The following is a 21,176-nucleotide window of genomic DNA, read 5'->3' on the forward strand; positions in this document are numbered from 1 at the left end:
TTAGGAGAAGAAGACAGAAGATCTCAGGGCTGGAGGAAAGGCATTCCCTTTTCTCTGTTCCTGGGGGCGAGGGGATGCTTTGGGGGGCTGGGAGTGAAGAGCAGGGAACGGGATCAAAGGCAGCCTTTGTCATTTCCTAGAGACGGTGGCAGGAAAGAGGAGCAGCAGTAAAGCCAGGTGATGGTGACGGTGGTCAGAAAGAGGGACCGACGGGGAGGGGGAAAGAATACAAGAGAAATGCGTCATCCCTGTGGCTCTGGTCTGCTCTCCAAGACCAAGGGGACCTTCTGAGGGACGGATAGGACTTTCCAGGCAGCTAGGGGCAGACCCTGGGAGGCAGCCCCGGCCGGGAGGCTGTTGCCCTTGTTTTCATTTGGCTAGCCGTGTTGCTAATGCTGGAATAGGCCCCCCTTCGGACCTGCCTCTCTCTCCCCTACCCGCTTCCCTTCTCTCTGCTTTATTGAGCTTCGGTTCCCCTGCTGTCACCATCCAGTGTCCCAGTCACCCAGATCTGAGGGTGGGGAATGACTGGAAGGGGGGCTGCCGAACAAGCCGGGCACGGGACACAGTGTCACCGGAGGCTTACAGGACCCGCTATCTCCCTGTGCCGCACTCCCCCCCACCCCGCCCCCACTGCCCAGAGCTGGTCAGAGCATCACTGTGCTGCTCTGACTTTCCCCAAGGGGGCTGACGCAGGAGCAGGTGGATTGGAGAGGAGCACAGGAGCCCAAGATGTGCAGGACAGACAGACGAGGCAGAGGAGTGTAAAGTCCAAAAGGCAGTTGCCTTCCCACCTCCCTAGGGCGAGGAGCTAGGCCCCAGGGTTGTCCTCTGACAAGGCCTCGTCATGGAAGGGGTGGGTTCGCAGCGAGCAGGTTGACGGCGTCCCCACGGCTCTCCCCTCCCAGGTGATCCAGCAGGCGCTGCACAGGCAGCCCAGCACGGCGGCTCAGTACCTGCAGCAGATGTACGCGGCCCAGCAGCAGCACCTCATGCTGCAGACGGCAGCGCTCCAGCAGCAGCACCTCAGCAGCGCCCAGCTCCAGAGCCTGGCGGCCGTGCAGCAGGTGAGAGCGGGCCTGGCGGGTGGCAGAAGCGAGAGGGAGGGGGAGCAGGTGCCGCGCGCACTTCCCCGGGCCTTCTCTTCCCCTGGCGTGTGGGCAGGACGGTCATGGTCCTTTACCCAAGAGAGGGTCCGGCATCTTCCCCAAGTTCACTCAGGCCCGTGAGTGCAGGGGTAGAACTCTCTGGCCGCAGGAAGAAGGGCTGGGGGGACCCCTCCTCCCCACACCACCACACCACCGGGAGGGGCGAGGGTCCACGGGGGTGTCCACAAGAGAAGGCCGTGGCCCACCCAGCTTCCTGTCTGTCCTTGGTGGCTGAGAGGAACTCATTCATTCATTCCTTCATTCATTCAACAAAAGTTTTATGCACCTACCACAGACCATGTCAGACACTGAATACTGTGCACCCCATCTTCTCAGAGCTTAAAGCAGGGTGACAGCAAGTAAACAGAACCCCAGAGAGACCAGGAAACAGAATACCTAAGTCTCTGAGTTGTGATAAGCACTCCAAAAGAGGAGCAGCTCGCTCTGACTGAAGAACAAGGAAGTGCCCTGGATTGGGTGGCCAGGGAAGGCCCGTCTGCTGGGTGATGGGAAGCTGACCCTGGAAGAGTGAGAAGCCAGCCACAGGGAGGGGGGCAGGTTGGATGTGCCAGACAGCACGTGCACGACTCTCTGGCAGAGTCCGGGAGCCCGATCTGATAGAGCCGGGTGGAGCAGAAGGCTTCAGAGACCTAGGAAGATGGGTAACAGTGATAGCTAACGATTTGAGTGCTTATGTTAAATGCTTTGCCTCGTTTAATCCTTTCCGCAATGCCACAAGGTAGATTCTGTTATTATCCCCACTTTATAAAGAGGAAACTGAGGCCCGTGCTTAAGGTCACACACAGATGAGGTAGAATGGGGGTTTGACCCTAGGCGTTTGACAACTGACCGCTGTCCTATAGTACTTCCTAAAGTCCTTCCTTTGAGAGCTCGGGGACTGATTGGGGGAGATCTGGGACTCTAGCGATACAAACTGTTCTTTTCTAGGCAAGCCTGGTGGCCAACAGACAAGGGAGCACTTCAAGCAGCAATGTGTCTGCACAGGCCCCAGCCCAGTCATCCTCGGTGAGTAGGTTGGGGAGCCGCAGGTAGAGCCCATAGCTCTGGGACCAGCTCCTTCCTCCTTGCCCCAGATGCTTGCAGTCTCCCAGCCCCAGGTGGTGAATCCCTAGCCGTGTGCAGTCATGGCTGGAACCTATTACTCTTGCCAGAAAAAGAAGCATTTGCCTCTTTCTAACCCTTCAGTAAGTCTCTGTCGTCTTTCATGCCGGTGTCCAGGCTCTGTCTGTGTTTACAGTTCAGTCTCTCCCCCGTTGGACCCTCCCTGCAGCTCCACATGTAAGCCAGAGATGGGGCAGTGCTGAGGGGCCCAGGGACCAGAGATGGTCCTAGAGAAGGCCGAATCCACCAAGGAACAGAAGAGGGGGAAAGAAATGGATGAGGGAGGCACAGAGGTTACTAACAGAACTTCCTGTTTCCCACTGTGTGTGTCTCTCCCATCAGATCAATCTAGCAGCCTCCCCAGCAGCAGCCCAGCTCATCAACCGGGCACAGAGTGTCAACTCAGCGACAGCCTCAGGCATCGCCCAGCAGGCCGTGCTCTTGGGTAACACGTCTTCTCCGGCCCTGACTGCAAGCCAAGCGCAGATGTATCTAAGGGCACAGATGGTGAGTACCCAGCCTGGGCCACGGCTCAGGTGGGCTGGAAGGACAAAGGCAGACAAGTTGGGAACTAGGAGGCTAGAGAGGTGGGTGGGAAGGAGCACCAAGGGACAGGCAGCAAGAGGTAAGGGGTGGAATAAATAAGAGGGCGCCTGGAAGGCTGAGTGGGAGCTTTGGTACAGGCTCAGTATCCCAAGGACAGGTGGGGTTCCCGGCTGAAATAGAGAAGGTTGCCCATGGTGCCTCCTTTCCTTCCCTAATTGTCTTCTTCTTCTCAGAAACTGCTCCCCCAAATTAATTAGGGTAGAAAATGCAGGGGCTCATGCCCAGATGGCCAGTACACTTGGTCACTTAAGATAAGCAAACGCACAGACATCCAGGTACTGTACAGAAATGGGGTCTTGGCCCCTGTGGCCATCCTTGTAGGGACTGGCCACCGCTAGCTCAAGAGCCAAAGGTGTATTCCAGCCCAAGTCATGAAAGTGGCATTCAGCTCCAGGACATGCTGCTGCCTCCACTGCTCTCCCACCTGGGACCCCATGCCCATCAGGTCACTCTATCACTCATTAATTCAGCTTGTTTGAATGTGTAGAATGTGCTCAGGACGGTATCAGCCCTGGACGTGCATACCTAGAATCTGTCCTTTATACCTGTCCCTAAGGGATGCAAAGGTCCTTAGGAACCTTATGGGTTCCTAACATTTAGAAGAATTTCCAGGGAAAACAGCAGCATGCTCCCCAGGAGGCGATAACTTCCAGCTCTGTGTTGGGCTCAGATCACAGACTCTGATCTCGTGTCTCCCATCCTGAAGATTTCTCCCTTCAGCTCCTTGACATGCCCTCCTGAAGACAATACAGTCCTACCTGCGCGCCCCTCCCCCCACCTCCACCACCGCTACCACTTTGATTCTGTGACCAGAACTTGACGCTTGGAGCTTTTCGGGTCCTGACCCAGCACTTCCTTTCTTGACTCTGAGTTCATTGTTTGTGGACGTTCCATTCCCAGGGAATAGCTTCATAGACACACAGTACACGGAACAACCTTCTACTTCCTAGGGAACGGGACGGCTGCAGTGTGACACTGCCCAAACCTGCCCTTGTCTTCAGTTTACTCATTCCCTTGTCCTCCTCACCTGCCCCAGCTAGAGTCCTGAAGCCCGTCTGCCTCCGTCCCCAAAGCAGGGCACGCAGGCACAGAGGAGTAGACATTGACATGCCTCTCGGAGGTCTGGGGAAAGCAGCCTGTGGGACACCAGCACGTCCACATGGGCACCAAGCTAGGCTCATGGGGTGGAAGTGTCATGCAGAGAGCACCACGTAGCCTGTACCCCACGGAAGGAGGGGCAGACATGAGTATGGCTCTGGGCGCCCTGGTTCCTCTACCACTGTTATCCCTGCACACCCCCTACCAGAATCTAAATTTGGCTACAGACTGAGAAAAGAACACATCTAATTTGATCCCTCATGCAGGGGAGTCCTGTTCTGGCCCAGACATGGAGTCAGGAGTGGGTTAGACCTGGAAAGAGGTCCTAGGGCATCTGTGTGCGCCCTAGGTCCCTGCTCCCCAGGATGCTGTGGAGAGAATGACTTCAGGATGTCCCGGGAATGTCGGCCCCTCTAGGATGAGCTCCTCATGAGCCACTCCAGAGGCTTCTGGAGTAAACCCGACCTGCATCCCCAGACTGGCTCTCCTCCACCCTCCCCTTCACTGCCCAGCCTGGATCAGGACTCTACAAGCCTCTTGAGACTTTCAGGTGGCCCCCTTTGGACTCTTTCCCTCTCCTGCCTCCCTGTTTCCCCATATCTGCTCCCTGGCTGAACCGTCCTGTCCTGTGGCTGAGCCCACATTGGGCAGGTAAAAGGCGCCTCGTTTCCTGTGATTCCAGGCCCAGCCAGGTAACCTGGTGCAGGTAGCTAGGAGCCTAGGCGGCACTGTTCCTTTGTCCCCTCAGCTCATCTTCACGCCCACGGCCACCGTCGCTACTGTGCAGCCTGAGCTCGGCACTGGCTCCCCCGCCCGGCCCCCCACCCCCGCCCAGGTGAGGATTCCATGCTGGTGGGAGGGCAGGGGGGTGGGCACCTCCGTAGAGGGGTACTGAGACTGGGTATGGGCACAAGGCCTGGAGGAGCTTGGACTCTGGAAAGGTTGGGATCTTCTAGGAAAGCCGGGGGGAGACAGGACATCCCGATGCTCCCAGACGTACTCTACTCCTTAATGAATTCCCTATTGAGAAGGCCTCAGCCACCCTTAGCTCTGTTCTATTCCCTCACAAACATAGATCAGGAGTCAGAGCACAGCATACTGAGGCAAACATGGCTGCCAGTAATGGGTGGTCATTGCTAGCTTTTTACCTGACACCCTCCCCAGTATATCTTCTGCGTTGCTTTTCAAGTGGAAAATCCCACTCTGGTTATACACGTTAGCACCTCTAGTTTGGGGGAAGATGGCATGGAAGAGGGAGCAAAGATAAGTCCTGGGTCCCCACCTTCTGCTGGGAGCACACAGATACTGCTGTGGCTGTAAAGATTCTATGGGCAGTGGGGCAGAACCCCCCCACCCCCACCCCAGCTACAGAATTGGAGAGCGCTTGGTAGCCAAGATCATCAGATTTGTCAGAGCAGGTCTGGCACAGCCTCCGTGCGTCCAGCAGAGGGCACCAGGGGCCAGGTTGAGTAAGCACACGAATCCTGGCCTAAACCTTATTTATTCTGAGGACAAGATAAATCTTTGCCTGGTGGCTGTGCTGGTCAATTAACTTTCACTTCTGCCCTGGCCTTTTTGAGTATGGGAAGCCCCATGCCCCGCTGTAGCTGGGAATTCTTTCTAAATGCAATGCATCCCATCCTGATAGTTTGGGGGAGGAGAGGAGGTAACAAGGGAGAGAGAGCCCGCCCCAGCCTAGACAGTCATCCCTTCTCAGAATTCAATTTCTTCTGCCGGTGGATGCAATCACTAGCACTCTTTCTTGTCCCCTTTAGAAACTCTACCTGCTCCTGGTTCCTTTTTCAGCCCCTAACTCATTTTCTCTCTTTCTCTCCGATTTTACAACCCACTATCCTGTATAGCCATTCCTAGGTCCATCCCTAACTCCTTCCCTATCTTAACTGTGTATTGCCGTTGCTCCTACCCACCTTCTCTGGACTCCTATAGACCCCTCTTTTCCAGGTACAGAACTTGACCCTCCGAACACAGCAGACACCAGCTGCAGCAGCCTCGGGCCCTACCCCCACTCAGCCTGTCCTGCCCAGCTTGGCCCTGAAACCCACGCCAGGGGGTAGCCAGCCTCTGCCTACCCCGTCACAAGGCAGAAACACCGCTCAGGGTTCCCCCGCAGGTGCCAAGCCTGGCATAAGTGACAGTGTGATGGAGCCACTCAAGAAAGGAGATGGTAACAACGGTGTGCCAGGGAGCATGGAGGGCCGGGCTGGGCTCAGTCGGATGGTGCCCGCTGTGGCTACCCACCCCCTCGTCGCACCAGGTAAGGGCTCCAGGAACAAGGATCCTATCCCTGAAAACTCAGGAGCACTACGGGGTAGGGGAAAACTTCCAAACGTTCCTTTTTCCCATGGACGTGCTAAGATACCAGCCCCATGTCTCTCTGGCCGCTTCCAATCTTGAGAAGTTCACCGGTTCCTGGTTCCGTACCAGGCCTCCTTCTAGCTTGAGAGAAGGAAGCCACATCGTTTGGAATAAATGAGTCCTTCGCGATGGGCTTGAAGGTGGTGAATCTCGGAGCACACAATCATAGCTCTCAGCCGTGAGAGAGCGGAGGTTGGCAGCCGGACTATTTTGAAATTCTCTAAGTGTCAGCAAAAAGGACAGGGGCCAGCCAGATGCACGTAAGAACCACTCAGGGAAATGAGGAAGTGTGGGAAGTTGATTTTCTCATCATTCAACAGACATTTGTTGACTAATCTCTGCCAGTTACGTTGCCAGTTCTGGACGTGCAGAGATAAATGAGACTCAGGCCCTGCCGTCCAGGGAGGGCCCTGTCTGGGTGGTAGACGAGTGCCGTGAAGTACAGTGTGGTAAGCGCCGTCATATCCGTGAGCTCTGGATACGCGGGAGCACAGGGGAGCTATCTAGCTCTGGGGAGGGAATCCCAAAAGGCTTGCCAATGAGGGCGACACTTGAGAAAAAAAAAAAAAATCTAGAAGATTAAAAAAAAACAACAACAACAAAAACCAGATTACTTGTGAGGCAGAATCCATGGGGGGTTGGGGGATGACTCAGCATTCCCTGAGGCTAGACCTCTCTCCCTGCCTGCTAACATTCTCCCAGCCTTGCCTACCGTAGGCAGTCTTTCTTTAGAAAAGCTGCAGAGAGGGGCACCTGGGGGGCTCAGTCGGTTGAGTGTTAGACTTCGGCTCAGAACATGATCTTGTGGTTTGTGGTTTCGAGCCCCATGTCGGGTTCTGTGCTGACGGCTCAGAGCCTGGAGCCTCCTTCGGATTCTGTGTCTCCCTCTCTCTCTGCCCCTCCCCTGCTTGCACTCTGTCTCTTTCTCTCTCAAAAATAAAGATTTATTTAAAAATTTAATAAATAAATAAACATGAAAAAAAATTTTTTTAATTTAAAAAAAAAGAAAAGAAAAGCTGCAGAGAGCCTAGACTTACCAGTCTAGGGAATCAGACCAAGCTGTTAGACCATGGAAATACATATGGTGAGAGACCACGTGGCTTTGCATTAAAAAGAGAATCACCGTGGTCACACCTCTGAGGTAACCAGTGACCCTTTGTCCTCATCCAGACCACTTTACCGTCCAATCTCACCTGCATTTTTTCTTTCTTGAGAACCTATGTATGCTGGTTACTGGATTAACCAAGATGGTCAAAATACACATCCTTACCTAAGCGAGTGTGCAGTCAAAAGGAGGGAGCCAGATATATAAGCAAATCCGTTCAATTTCATAAATTCTATTATAGAGTAAGTCCAAGGTAGGTATGGGCACACATGGCCAGCTCACTGCCGGGAGCATGGGCCAGAGATCCTGTCCCTCGGAGAAAATGGCACATGAGTCTTGAAGCATGAGTAGTTCACCCTACAGACAAAGTTGGGGGAGGTATTTAAGACAGAGGAAAGCACAAGTCCAATGTCATGATAGTGAGCAAGGCAGAATCTGAGCTAAAGTCCTTTATTTACCTTTTTGAGGTTTCAAGGACAAATGGTTGGTTTATCTCTGCCTTCTGACAGTCACTGCTAAGCTGAGGAAGGCAGCCCCCTACCGAGGCCTCACTGCCCTGTGATTCCAGATGTTTCTCACCGGCTGGCATTGCTTTCTTCAGAGGTTAGTCCAGCCTGTTCTTACAGAGAAACAAACTAGGCTCAAAGGGTAAAGGCTGGAGATCTTATAATGAGTTGACAGCAGCTTGGACTAGGGCAAGGACCCCAAATCACCACTTCACCCTTCCCATTCAAACTACAAACTCTACTTCCTGAGAACCCCATTCCCACCCAAGCCAAAATGTAGCCTCTCCCCAGATCTAAGCCAGCCCCCTAGATTCTAAGGACCCTTCAAAAGAAAGGCCAGTTCTTGAGTTCTTCCTAAAGGTGCTAGGCAACCCTGGAATCTCAAGAAAACCGGGAAGAAAGGGGACCAGCACTGATAAAACATCTACTGTATACTAGATTATACACTAAGCATTTTTTTAAGTTCATTTATTTATTTTGAGAGAGAGGAAGACAGCGTGAGTGGGGGAGGGGCAGAGAGTGGGAGAGAGAGGATCCCAAGCAGGCTGTTCGATCTCATGAACCATGAGATCGTGATGTGAGCCAAAACCAAGAGTCAGATGCTTAATCAACTGAGCCATCCAGACACCCCCATACCCTAGGCATTTTTATGCACACCACCCCTTTTAACCTTCGAAAGAACCCAGTAAGGTAGCCATGTTTATCCATTTCAGATAAGAAGACTAACCCAGAGAAGTTGCCCAAGAACTCACTACATAAGCCACTCAAGGTCACATAAGTAGTAAGTGGCAGAACCAGGAACCAATTCTGTGGCTGGCTTAGCCAGATTCTGCATTTTTTTAAAAATGTTTATCTTTGAGAGAGACAGAAAATGAGCAAAGGAGGGGCAGAGAGAGAGAGGGAGACACAGAATCCGAAGGCTCCAGACTCCGAGCTGTCAGCACAGAACCCGTGGGGCTCGACCCCACAAACCGTGAGATCATGACCTGAGCCAAAGTTGGCCACCTAACCACTGAGCCACGTGGGCACCCCCAGATTCTGTATTCTTAATCATTAAGCCATATTTGCCTCTTTCATTTCTTATAGTAATTTGGGCCTTTCCTAGGCCTTTCCTGTACCTGATCCCAAGCTCAAAGAGTCTGATGGTTCTAAATTCTGCAATTTACAGAGTCTAGTGGGAGGCTTTCTTCTCTTGAACCTTGTAAAGGTGAACACCAGTGAATTACAGGCTGAGGTCCAGGGCCTCAGGCATGGCCTGGGATTAGGGTTATGTGTGTATACGCAATACAGAGAGCAGTGGTTCCACAGAACTTTCCTATGGAGCAGCTGGGAGCCGTATCTAGACCACACAAATCGGTGGGCTTTGCATGGTTCCTGCCTCCTACCGGCCCCTCCCATTCTTTCTTTCTCCTTCTACCCCTTCCTCTCTGTAAGCCCTTGGATCCACTGCCCCACCCCCACCTCCTAAATGGAAGGCAGTGGGGAGGGTTAGGATGCCCTGGATCCTCTCAGGGCCTCTGGAACAAAAAACAAGATGGAAATAATCCCTATGACCTGGTGGGGGCAGCCTGAAGCAGCACCTGCCCTGGGTCCTGGGTCCCCAGGCAGAGGTAACTTCTGGCCTCCTGCCCAGCCAACCCACTGCAAAGGAACGGAGGAATCAGAGCATGTGCGCATGCGTGTGTGTGTGTGTGTGTGTGTGTGTGTGTGTGTGTGTGTGTATGAGAGAAAGAGAGAGAGAGAGAGAGAGAGAAAAGGGGGGTGGTAGGTTTTGTTGGTTATTGGAGCATTTTCGAGCTGGCTGGCTGGTTGCCCCCAGGGAGAATAACCAGTGGAGACCTATGGTGAGGGGCAGTGGGGGATCATAGCGGAGAGGAATGTGTCCCCCTGGGGGCCATGTCCTCCCAGAACAGGCAAATGCTGTAGTCCCAGCTGGGACTGCTCCCACTGACAGCTGTTTGGGGGCAGAGCCCCTCCCCCATGGCTCCCTGCTGTTCCTGCTCCTGTCACCTTGGCAACCAGCTTCTTTAGGATCTGCAAATAGAAAAGGTCCCTTATGCCCTGAAAAGGGGTGGGTTGGTAGGTGGGGGGAGGGGAGTAAGGGGTGGAGAGCAGAGCCTAAGAGGTTGGGCTTTCTCGGAAATTCAAGGATGGAACCAGGGAGGGCAGAAGTAGGGCAGGCGGCAAGGTCCAGTAGGCCTGGCCTCCAGGGAAACCGAGTCCTGAGGGAGCTGGGCCACAGCAACTCACAGTAGGCTTGGTTCTTGGAGTCCTCATTCTAGGGGATAAACCCAGGACCTTGGGTGCACACTCAGGCCCAAAGGTGAGGAGAAAGTTGCTGACCAGGAGATAGATGCTGTGAAAAAAAGAGAACTGACAGATCATGGAAAATTCTAGACCCTTTTCCCACAATTGTGCTCCAGATGCCAGGTCTTTGTTCTGTCTCCTCATCTCTCCTCAGGTCTCATCAGAGGAGAGAAAATTCTCTGCTGGGAAGGCCTGCCACATAGCGGCTTTGTTTCATCACAGAGAGGGGTTTGTGTCAGGGAATAGTGATTTCTGTCTGCGATAGGCCTGACAATGTGATGCTTGCTGATTCTAGGACTCTTGGGGACCCCATTTCTCTCCCACAGCAGCTGCCAAACTGTGAGGTAGACACTTTTACTTAGAGAATCCAATAAAAAACAAAATATACAAGTGGGCTCATTATCTAGCTGGAGTCAAAATTTGCAACAATTTGATGTTAAATACCGTGCTATCAGCCATGAAGGTCATTTCTACTATCCACTGTAGGACCAAATTTAGATTACCAAGAAGTTCCTCTTATGTCAGGAGAAAAAATCTAGAGGGTATCAGTGGAGGAGTTTTATAGTTTGCTTAACATACCTCATCGTGGGTGTGCACGCTCACGTGTGTGTGTGGTAAGAGACAGAGACAGAGAGACAGAGACAGAGGAAGAGAGTACCAGCTGTGATACACAAAGGGCCTTGGAACTGTTGAGCCTTCCTTCTTTCCTGAAATCCTTCACCCCTAGGCTCCCGTTTGATTACTTCCATGGATGGATTGTTGCCAGCAAATAGTAATACTTACCAGCTAATGAACAACGGTGTCCCAGGCACTGTACGAAATACCTCACCTACATACCTCATTTAATCCTAACGGTGATTATTCCATTCCCCAGATGAAGAAGATATGGCTCAGAAAGACTAATTAACTGTCGTCCCCAAATAGTTTCTCTCTGTCTCTTTAATTGTTGAGTTCAGCTCAATAAATACTCATTTAGCACCTATTATGTGCCAAACATAATGCTAACCATATGGGAGTTGCAGAGATGAACAAGAGTTTAAATTCTAATTGGGGTTGTGGAAATCTGAGTTGTGCCTGAAAAATGGGTAAGTTTCAAGAACGGAACAGAAGGAGGATGATCTCAGCTGGCACTGGCAGGCACCTAAGCCCAGAATGGCCGCGTGTGCTTGTGACCATCTGTGCGTGTAGGTGGGGCCTGCCCCTCCCTCCTTTTCCCTTGCCCCACTGCCATTAGCTGTGGGACTCCCAAAAGACTCAGCCCTGTCCTCCTGGTGTTTTACTCCAACACTTACCCCCTCAAGGAGCTTGTCTGTTCTTACATTTCAGACACCTACCACCTGTCTGCAGGTGACGTCTCAGTACGGTCCATCCCTGTCTTTCTTCCCCCTCCCTGTAGAGTTCCTGTCTACAGGATATTCCCCCTTGGATATCACCCCACCTGCATACACAGCTTTAAAATTGACAGAATTCGTAAACAAAACAACAGCAAAAACCTGGATGTCTTCCTCTTCAGGAGGATCCCCTTTCCCAGTTTCCCGGCCACCACCCATAGCCGTGAGCTACTCTTATACCCCAGGCTCACGGTCTCAGGGTTATATTGACTTCATTTTCTTCTGCCGCAGAGGCAGAGTGTTATAATGGGAAAAGCATGGGCTTCAGAGTTAGATCTGGTTTCAGACCCCAGCTTCCCCACTTGCTAGTTTTATGACCATCATCAAGTTACTTAATCTCTGTAAACCTCAATTTCCTCACCTATAAAACAAAGATGACTGCACTTCCCACAGGCTGTAAAGATGAGTGCAGTGGGCTGCAGAGGTGACCAGCACAGAGTAGGCTCGCGACAGGTAGGAGCTCCCTTTCCCCCTCGGTCCCACCTTCCATCACCACCCAGCTCACCACCAGGCGTTGATGATCCTTCCTGTGTATTGGCTCCCTGCTTCACTCCAGGCCTGCCGCCTGTAAAAGGCTTAACTGATGGTCAGGAATCCCTACCCACAGCTGCTAGAATCGTCTTCCTCAGAGACCGTTATTTCTTTCTTGTTCAGAAACCTTCACTGTGTCTTTGTTTCCTACTTTATCCATTGCAATGCCTAGCCTGTAGGAGGGACTCGATAAATAGCATGTTAATGACTTCTGATAAGACTGACTCTGACTCCATGGGGGCCGGCAAGACCCTCCCCACATTGCCTGATGAACCACTCTAATCCCTCATGGCTTCCCTACACAGATCTCCTGCCTCCTCGCCCCCACTCCTACCCTTTTGTGACTCACTTGACCTGTCACGTACCTTTTACCTCCCTGCCTTCTGGTATAACACTCCCTCGTCATTGGCCTTCCCTCCAAGATTACCTCCAAAGGTCTGAGCAGCCTCCAACCACTATTCCAAGGCCAAGGCTTGCCATTTTCCTTGGTGCCTACTGACTTGAATTATTCACTTGCCCATCAGCATTTTTGAGTGTTTGTTGTGTGTAAGGCGCCGTGCCTCATTTGTCAAGTAAAGTCAGTTTTCCCTTAACGCACTGCATTGCAGAAGCCAAGTGGAAACCAGTCTCAGTTCTTGCTTGTAAAATGGGAACACTGCCCGTTTGCTTCATAGCCTCATTGTTATGAAGACATGAGATTCAGATTACAAAAATGCCTGGAGAGGTTCAAAGCGACATGCAAATAGCAGATCGTATTTGAAGAATAGCTTCCATCTGATAAGCATCTACTAGGTCTGAGCAAAAGCAGTAGACCTTTTTGTAACTCAAACATAATATTCCAGGGCACATGGGTGACTTAGTCGGTTGAGCGTCCTGCTCTTGGTTTAGGCTCAGGTCATGATTTCACGGTGCGTGAGTTCGGGCACCATATTGGGTGCCTTCATTGACAGTGCAGAGCCGGCTTGGGATTCTCTCTCTGTATCTCTCTCTCTCTGCCCCTTCCCTGCTCACTCATTCTCTCCCTCTCTCTCTGCCTCTCCCTTGCTTGTGCTCCCTCTCACTCTCTCAAAATAAATAAACTTTAAAAAGAAACTTAAGATTCCATGTGATGCTAACATCTACTCTATGTGGTATATATTACCACTTACAGAACAGGAAATCAAGATGCAGGGAGGTTAAGCAATCTGTCTAAGGTTGCATGGTCTCCAGGTGGCAGAACCAAGATGCAAACCCAGATCTGACTCTAAAATCCACGCTGTTAGCCACGTACCCTGTACTGCCATCCCTCTGCCAAGGGTCGGGTTGGGGCAGAGATGCAGCAACCAGTTTCTTTATTAATGTTCCAAGCGGCCTTATTAGGAATTCTGCTCACAGAGGATATTTGGTAGTTTTTCCAGACGCTGCAGAGCGGGCCGAAAGACATCAAGGCACAGGCAGGCCACCAGAGAGTGCCCCAGCAGTTGGCAGTCCTGTTTTTATAACCTAGTTTCTTCTTACAGGGAAACTTCCCTTAGTCTCCACTTTCCCCCTCAGACTCGTGGTCCTCAGCACCAAGGAACCACATCAGAGAAACTTCGTGTGGCTGCTGCTTTAGGTTTCTCCAAAAGGAGCCTCCGTGTCTATCTGTGTGTGCGTGGAGCTCTGACTCTAACGTCAGCCTCAATCTCAGTTACCCTCGAGGCCTGATCCCATGAGATCTCTTCAGAGAGGAGCAGCCTCTGGCGGGTGCTAGCATAATCTAGAAGCATCCTAAAACTGCCTCCTCTTCTGGCCCCTCTTCTGTAGAGGCCCTGAGTTCAGCTGTACGGGATGCCCTACAGGTGCCTGAATACACCAGGGTATCTTAAGGCCCCGGGTCCCCCACATGCTATTCCTTTTGTCATCTTCTTAACTCTGAGTCATCTTTGTTTTTTAATTTGTTTTGAAGTTTATTTATTTATTTTGAGAGAGAGCATGCGCACCAGTTGGGTTAGGGGCAGGGAGAGAGAGGGAGTGAATCCCAGGCAGGCTCCTTACTGTCAGTGCAGAGCCTGACACGGGGCTCGAACCCACGAGCCGCGAGATCCGCGAGATCACGATCTGAGCCGAAACCAAGAGTCAGACACGTAACCGACTGAGCCACCCAGGCAGCCCTTAACTCTGAGTCATCTTAAACGTTGCTTCTGGGAAGCCTTCTCTGCCCTCCTCAAGCTGAATCCCCATTTCTGTGTTCTTGATATTCCGTGCTTCTCTCCTATCGTCACATTTACCAAGATACGCCGAGTAAATATCTCTTTTACTAGACTATAATGTATCCTAGGGACCATGTTTCAGCCAGCACCAAACATAGTACTTGCTTTGTAGAAGGTGCTTGCTAATGTTTGCCGAGTCAATGAATGGTTAAAAGCATCTCTTCATTTTCTAAACCGTGAAGAGTAGTGGGCAGCAAAGAATTATGTCATCCTCTCTCACAGGCATCCCTCCCTCACCCAGAGACCAGGTAACTCCAGTAACTTTAGTCCATTATAGCAGAGTCCTAGAAAAATAAGTATACAAGAAAGCCTGCAACCCACGAGGAGATGTTCAATATATTTTGGGACAAGCTTCCATATATTTTGGGACAAGAGTCTCAGCATTTCTGGGGCAGTGAGCTGTTTCTTGCATACTTGAGGCCTTGAGATCAATAGAGATTAATTATTGATGAATTCTGACAGTGGATGCAATGAAGGGGGCCTGCCAGTAATCCCTCCTGCCTGGGGGACCTTAATCCTCTTGTTGCTAACAACCAACTGGTTTGGGAGCAGTGAATTGGCCTCTTGAGATTCTAAGCAGTGTTCAAGGTTGGAGCACCAGACGGGAAGATGAGCACGGCCTAGAGTCTCTCCTTCTAGCTTACATTTGACCGCAGGACACGGCAGCGCAAAGCAGAGAGACCTTGGTGTAGCTCAGAGAAAGGGAAGAGTCCCCCTGGCTGTAAGTCCTCTCTCTTTCTGGGCTCTAATTTGTGGAGGCCCTGGGCCTGCCTCTCCCATGCTCCATAACAGAAAGGGCTGATGGGGCCTTCCAAACTGATGGGGCCTTCCAAAGTGGTGGTTGAGGTCCCTTGGAAGCAACCCTTTGTTCCTTAGGAGCAGTGGACTTCACAGCAGGAGGGGATGGGGGAGCCACAATGGGTGCAAGGGAGAAATGAAGCTACTGGGCATTAGGAAAAATTAAGAAAAGAAAAAAGAGACTTCTGTACATTAACATTTCATAAACTAATATGCCCCATCCTAGCTGTAGGGAAGAGGGGCATGGCCTGCTCCAGTATCATGGCTGCAATCAGATATTACCCTCGCCACCCCACACTGAGTGGGAGGGCATGGCAGAGGGAGAAGCATTCATTGATCTTACCATGCCAGCAGACATTCGCTAAGCATCTCCAAACATCTGGAGTATCATGTCAGACAATGTGGAAGGTGAAAGACACATAAAAATCATCCAGCTAAATTAAAGCACATATCTTTAAAAAAAAAAAAAACATTTATCTATTTTTGAGAGACAGAGCATGAGTGGGGAAAGGGCAGAGAGAGAGAGAGAGAGAGAGAGAGAGAGAGAGACATAGAATCCGAAGCAGGATCCAGGCTCTGAGCTGTCAACACAGAGCCCGACGCGGGGCTCAAACACGCGGACTGTGCAATCATGGCCTGAGCTGAAGTCAGATGCTTAACCGACTGAGCCACCCAGGACTGTCAGCTGAGCCACCCAGCACATCTCTTAAATTAAAAAAAAAAAAGAAAAGAAAAAGAAACAGAGAACATGCCTTTGACTGAAAAGGATAGTTGGATAGACAGGAAGTACACACACAAAAGAGTAAAAGTATGGCCGTTTCATTTAACCTAGGACACCACTGATTGTGAGGTGTGGCATTATTTTACTAAACTCTAAGGAGGAAAAGCACTGCCATTGAACCAACAGCAACCGCGATACGCATGCCAATTTAAGGGATGTTATGTTAAAATGAGAAGGGGAATAAGAATCAATTTTTAAGAATCAAGGAAATATGTATACAAGATAGTACATGTTAAATCACAAACGAATCCAAACAAACAATAAAAACTTTCAGGAATTCTGAGGGAAAACCCATAATTGAGGGTTAAGGCAAAGAGGGAGACAACAGGAGCTGAGCCTGAGCCAAAGAAGCTTAAGCCTTGGATCACTGAAGCAGAAGGAGGGCATTCCAGAAAATGGAAGCACTGAAATCAAAGCCAAGCAGGCACGCTAGGATATGACGTTTTATGGACAGCAAGTAGAGCAGTTGGGGTGGGTTGTGAGTCAGTGCAGGAAGGTAGCGAGCGGGGGTTGGACAGGAAGAGGGTCTTCAATAAACCAGGGTGCTGCTTAAACTAAAATGATCTGTGGGTTTGTATCTCTCTCATCCATGCTCTGGTTCTGAAGAGGAAAAGTTCTGTGGAACAAACAGAGTCCCACCATGTTGTCATTCATTCATTCATTCATTCATTCATTCCCCAATACTGATTGAGCATCCACTAAATCCAAGGTTCTTTGGATGAAACAAATGAATCCCATAAATTCTGCCTCTGAAAGGAGATAAGTCATTTACTGAAATAACTATGAAATAGGTATCATCATTACCCCTTTTAAAGATGGTGACACAGAGGTTCAGAGAGGTCAAGTAACTTGCCCAGCAGTGTACTGCTGGTAAGTGGCAGAGCTAAGATTCAAATCCGAGCACTTTGACTCTAGAGCTTATCCTTGACCGCTGGACACGCTGCATCTCTGAGGGCCGTGCAAAGCAGAGGGATCTTGGTGTAGCTCAGAGAAAGGGAAGAGTCCCTTGGCTGTAACGGCAGGGAAAGGATGACGAGGGTTTGATTTGTGTGACACTCTAAGCGGGATGAGACAAAGCACAAGTTCCGTACAGGGGACAGTGAGTAGTAGATTGCTCTGATCAAAGAAATAATAAAAATTCAAAGGTTGTAATGAGATCTTGAATGCCAAGGGCTTTAGACAACAGACAAAGGAGGATCCCCGATGGCTTTTAATCGGGGGTCAGATCTGTGCACTAGGAAGATTAACTTGCAAAAGAAAGATTACTTGGCAATCCATAAGATGGATTATAGAGAGAAGAAACAGGAATCAGAAAGACCAATTAGGAAGTCATTGCAATACTTTACATAAAAGGACTTTTGACCCAGGATAATGCCAGAGCTAAATCATGGTCTTTGCTTTTTATTAACCTCAAAAGGTTACGGGTGTACACTCCCCCAAAATACCTTCGGTCTTTGATCTGTGAACTCATCTACGCCTTCATGAGCCTTGTTTCCATCCCTAGCATACGCTAGCATCATCTGTTCTAAAACAATGCATCCAGTTTTCCAGGAGCAGCGTAGAGGGGAGAGAGTGGGCCGGATGGGGAGGCCCTGGGATAGAGGGCCGCAGGCCGGCGGTCTCTTTTCCAGTCTTGTCAAGCAAACGCGTATTTTCCCTAACTGTACTCTGTGCGCTAGAGATCTAGAACCCTTTTCCTCTCGAATCTTCTCGCCACCTTATAAATCCCCAATTTTCAACTACTTTCCTACGAGAGCCACCCTCATCAGATTAGAGCTGGGAGAGACTCATGCGCTCACCTTGCCCAAACCTCCTGTTTCAGATAAAACTCTGAGTCCCTGAGAAGGAGCAGGACGCGCCGTGGGCCACACAGCCAGGGAGTAGCGGGACACGCTACTGATGCTCGGCTCCCTGCCCTGCACCTGCGCCAGCTCTCACCTCACAGGGGCAACCCGTGGAGCGGCCGTTCCCAGGGCAGGAATTTGTGACTTTGTACTGAGAGACAGAGAGGTTTGCTTGCTTTTTCAGTGATAATGCCCATGCTTCTACAGGTCTTTTTGGCCCCTCGAGCCTAACAGGGCACCACGTGGCCTCTTTGGTACCTCTCCAGTATCTTGTTGACAGTCATCTTAAAAAGTCCTGATTGTTTAGTTTGCCTGATTAACAATTCTGATTGTTAAGTTTTGTGCCATTCAATGTGGAATTGGGAGACAAGGCTAAAGTTGGAGGCGGGGCAATTTATAATCACCAAATAAATGCCTACTGGCAATTTCCATCTGGATGTTCCACCACCACCCAAACCCAGGAAGTTTCTCTAAAAGCCACATTGCCTTCCAGAGTTTCCCTCTTCTGTATTCACTGTCATCCAGACTACAGCCTGTGGGCTGTCCCTTTTCCGTCTCTCGGCCTACAGCAGTCAGCCACCATGGGCCGCCTTGTTTTCCTTTAACACCTCTTGTTTCCCTCCCTTCCCTTCCCTTCCCTTTCCTTTCTTTCCCTTCCCTTCCCTCCCCTTCCGTTCTGTTCCATTTCCTTCCATTCTGAATGGCATTCTCCTTGGAACTCTGTGTTGGGCTATGATGAGATAGTGTGTGTAAATCGACCATCTTTAAGAAAGAAGCACCCCCCCCCCCCCACACACACACACGCTCTGAAATCTGTTTGCTTTGCACCTGTAAGGATCATAGGATCCTTTTAAAATGTTAGCTTAGGATCCCAAGTTTGCCTTTATCCTTGTTGCCTTTATCCTTTGGTTGTAAAAATGCATTTGTGAGCTTCCAGCTGTGACCCTGTGTATTTGTAAGACACAGCCCCTCTCTGGTGGCTCCCCTCCAGCTGCAGAGCCTTTGTGGAGGGCCACCGTGAGGCAAGACACATTGAGCTGAGCTAGCTGCCCTCATGCTAGGCTCGCCTGGATGCTGCTAGACAGAGTGAGGAGGAAGGACAATCAATCTCCGAGCTGAATTTCTGAATCCTTAGTGTATACAAGGCATGAGCTAGACGCTGAACAGATTACTAAAAAAGTATAAGAATCCTCACCTCCAAGAGAGGGCCTGGTTAAAATGGGAGAAGAAAATGCTAGTAGCACATGACAACAAATGAATTCCAGTTCAGGACAAGAAGTTTATTTCCTTAGCACCCATCTGATGTCAGGCATTATTCCAGGCTCTGGCTAAAGAGATACAGAATAGTTTCTGACCACAAGGAGTTCAAGATCTCGAAGGGAAGAGAGCTAAGAAGAACTCACAATGCACTGTGATACACGTTCTTATGATAGATGTATAAGTCCAGGATGCTTTGAGAACCGAGACCAAGATTGAAATCATCATTTTAATTATAGCTAGAAATGATTGAGCACGACCGTATGCCAGGCACTGTGCTATGAACAGTATGTCACTTGTTTTTCTCATTATATTCACACAGTTTTTTTCTCATTTCATCCTTACAACAACTTTCTGGGCAGGAACTATTTTTATTTCTGACCTATAGAGAAGGAAGCCGAGGCCTAGAGAGGTTAAGCAGCTAGCCCGAGGTCCCTCTGTATATAACAGAAGGAACCAGAAGTCCAGCCCCCATCTATGTGAATTGGCTCTTCCTGGAGGAGGCCCAGCCTGAGCAGAGCCAGAGGGTGTGAATGAACAGACAGAGCTGGGCTGGGCGATGGGGGGGCCACACAGACCGTAGGCTGGGAGGAAAGTGAGCCAAGGGCACAGAGGAGAGAGAGCACACAGCACCCTGTAGAATCCAGTGTTCCTCTGACCAGCAGGCATGGTCCAAGAAGGCTTCACAGAGGAGGTGAGCTTTGCTTTGGGCTTTGAGGGGCAGCCAGAGGGAACAATGTTGCAGCACAGGAAGAAGGCGAGGAAACAGAGACAGCTGCGCTGTACCAGTGGCCAGGCAAGGCTCTAGGTGAAAGCTGAAAGAGATCAAAGCAGGAGACCTTGAGTTTGGGAAACCATTGTGATATGGAGGTGGGAGGGGCACAGTTGGGGACACAGCAGAAGATGAGGTCAAGCCGTGCCCCCTGACCTGCTCTTTCCCCCCTTCAGCCTATGCTCAGCTGCAGCCCCACCAGCTTCTCTCGCAGCCGTCCTCCAAGCACCTGCAGCCCCAGTTTGTGCTCCAGCAGCAGCCACAGCAACCAGCGCCACAGCAGCAGCAGTCACGGCTCCAAGCCCAGCCCCAGCCCCAGCTCGCCTCGGTCCCCCCCAGCCTGGCCCCGCAGTCCAGCCCTGAAGCCCATGCCATGCCACTAGGCCCAGTCACACCCGCCCTGCCGCTGCAGTGCCCCACGGCCAATCTGCACAAGCCTGGCAGCGCTCAGCAGTGTCACCCTCCCACGCCAGAAGCTGGGCCTCACAATGGATACCCTGAAGGCCTGGCCCACACCCCTCGCAGGCTCCAGCATGCTTCGGCTGTCATCTTACAACTGCAGCCCGCTTCACCAGTGGTGAGTAAGCCAACGCCAGGGTCCGAGGAGCAAACGGGGAGGACAGCTCGGGCAATCCCAACAGCCCCCTTTCGGATGTGTTTTTGTCAAAGTCCTCTCTGGGTGTTCCAAGAAAGTAAAGGGGCCCCTCCCTAATTTGGGGCTGGCTGAATCTTAAAGTCCTCACCTGCTACCCCAAATCCTCAGAAGACGGGGCGTATCCAACGATGTATAGGCAATTTATGGGATGATCTCTGTCTTGTCCCTTAACAGCCCCAGCAGTGCACCATGGATGACTGGAAAGAGGCGGTACCTGGGGAGAAGAGTGTGCCTGAGACTCGCGCTGGCCCATCACCACATCCCCAGGCGATCATCACGGCCATGCCTGCAGGCCTGCCTGCCCCCAAGAGCCCTAGTGTCCAGCAGTCCCCAGCTCACGGTATGAAGTGGGGCGGGGCCCTCGAGGGAGGGGAGAGAGTTGGCTTTCCTTGCCACTCCCTGGCACATTTCAGTTGGGCGTCTGGCATGGGCAGGTAAACCGTTGCAAGGCCACGAGGCAACAAGGGAGCTGGGTAGGTGAAAACAGAGAGGGGGAAATGGGAAGATGAACCAAAGCTAAAGAAAGGGGACACAGAAGATATAAAAGGATAGAGAAAGGAAAGTTGAAAGTTCTAGACCGAGACTCTGAGACCTACATGTCACTGCTGTCAGATATGTTTGCATATCCATATGCCAAGCTGAGGGTTC

General features: G+C 51.0%; 1 protein-coding gene and 1 long non-coding RNA gene across 4 annotated transcripts in view; one reads left to right on the plus strand and one right to left on the minus strand.

Annotated features, from left to right (window-relative positions):
- The window catches only part of PHC2 (polyhomeotic homolog 2), a 116,334-nt gene that overhangs the window by 64,935 nt on the left and 30,223 nt on the right, over window positions 1–21,176 (plus strand). For 2 of the 3 annotated variants that reach the window (XM_047871894.1, XM_047871892.1), the window contains exons 3-9: window positions 909–1,067; window positions 2,097–2,174; window positions 2,613–2,777; window positions 4,723–4,809; window positions 5,937–6,249; window positions 20,050–20,450; window positions 20,703–20,868. In XM_047871894.1, coding sequence (XP_047727850.1) covers window positions 909–1,067; window positions 2,097–2,174; window positions 2,613–2,777; window positions 4,723–4,809; window positions 5,937–6,249; window positions 20,050–20,450; window positions 20,703–20,868 — 1,369 coding nt within the window. The remainder of the gene's footprint in view (window positions 1–908; window positions 1,068–2,096; window positions 2,175–2,612; window positions 2,778–4,722; window positions 4,810–5,936; window positions 6,250–20,049; window positions 20,451–20,702; window positions 20,869–21,176) is intronic. The other variant, XM_047871893.1, reaches the window with a different exon arrangement.
- On the minus strand, window positions 6,272–10,736 carry LOC125173087 (uncharacterized). The gene is made up of 4 exons (XR_007154919.1): window positions 10,212–10,736; window positions 7,914–8,069; window positions 7,621–7,812; window positions 6,272–6,921 (listed from the first exon to the last, which is right to left on the minus strand). It is a non-coding gene; the product is annotated as an uncharacterized LOC125173087 (long non-coding RNA).

Source organism: Prionailurus viverrinus, chromosome C1, assembly GCF_022837055.1.
Source record: "Prionailurus viverrinus isolate Anna chromosome C1, UM_Priviv_1.0, whole genome shotgun sequence".
In the NCBI taxonomy this organism is placed as follows: domain Eukaryota; kingdom Metazoa; phylum Chordata; class Mammalia; order Carnivora; family Felidae; genus Prionailurus; species Prionailurus viverrinus.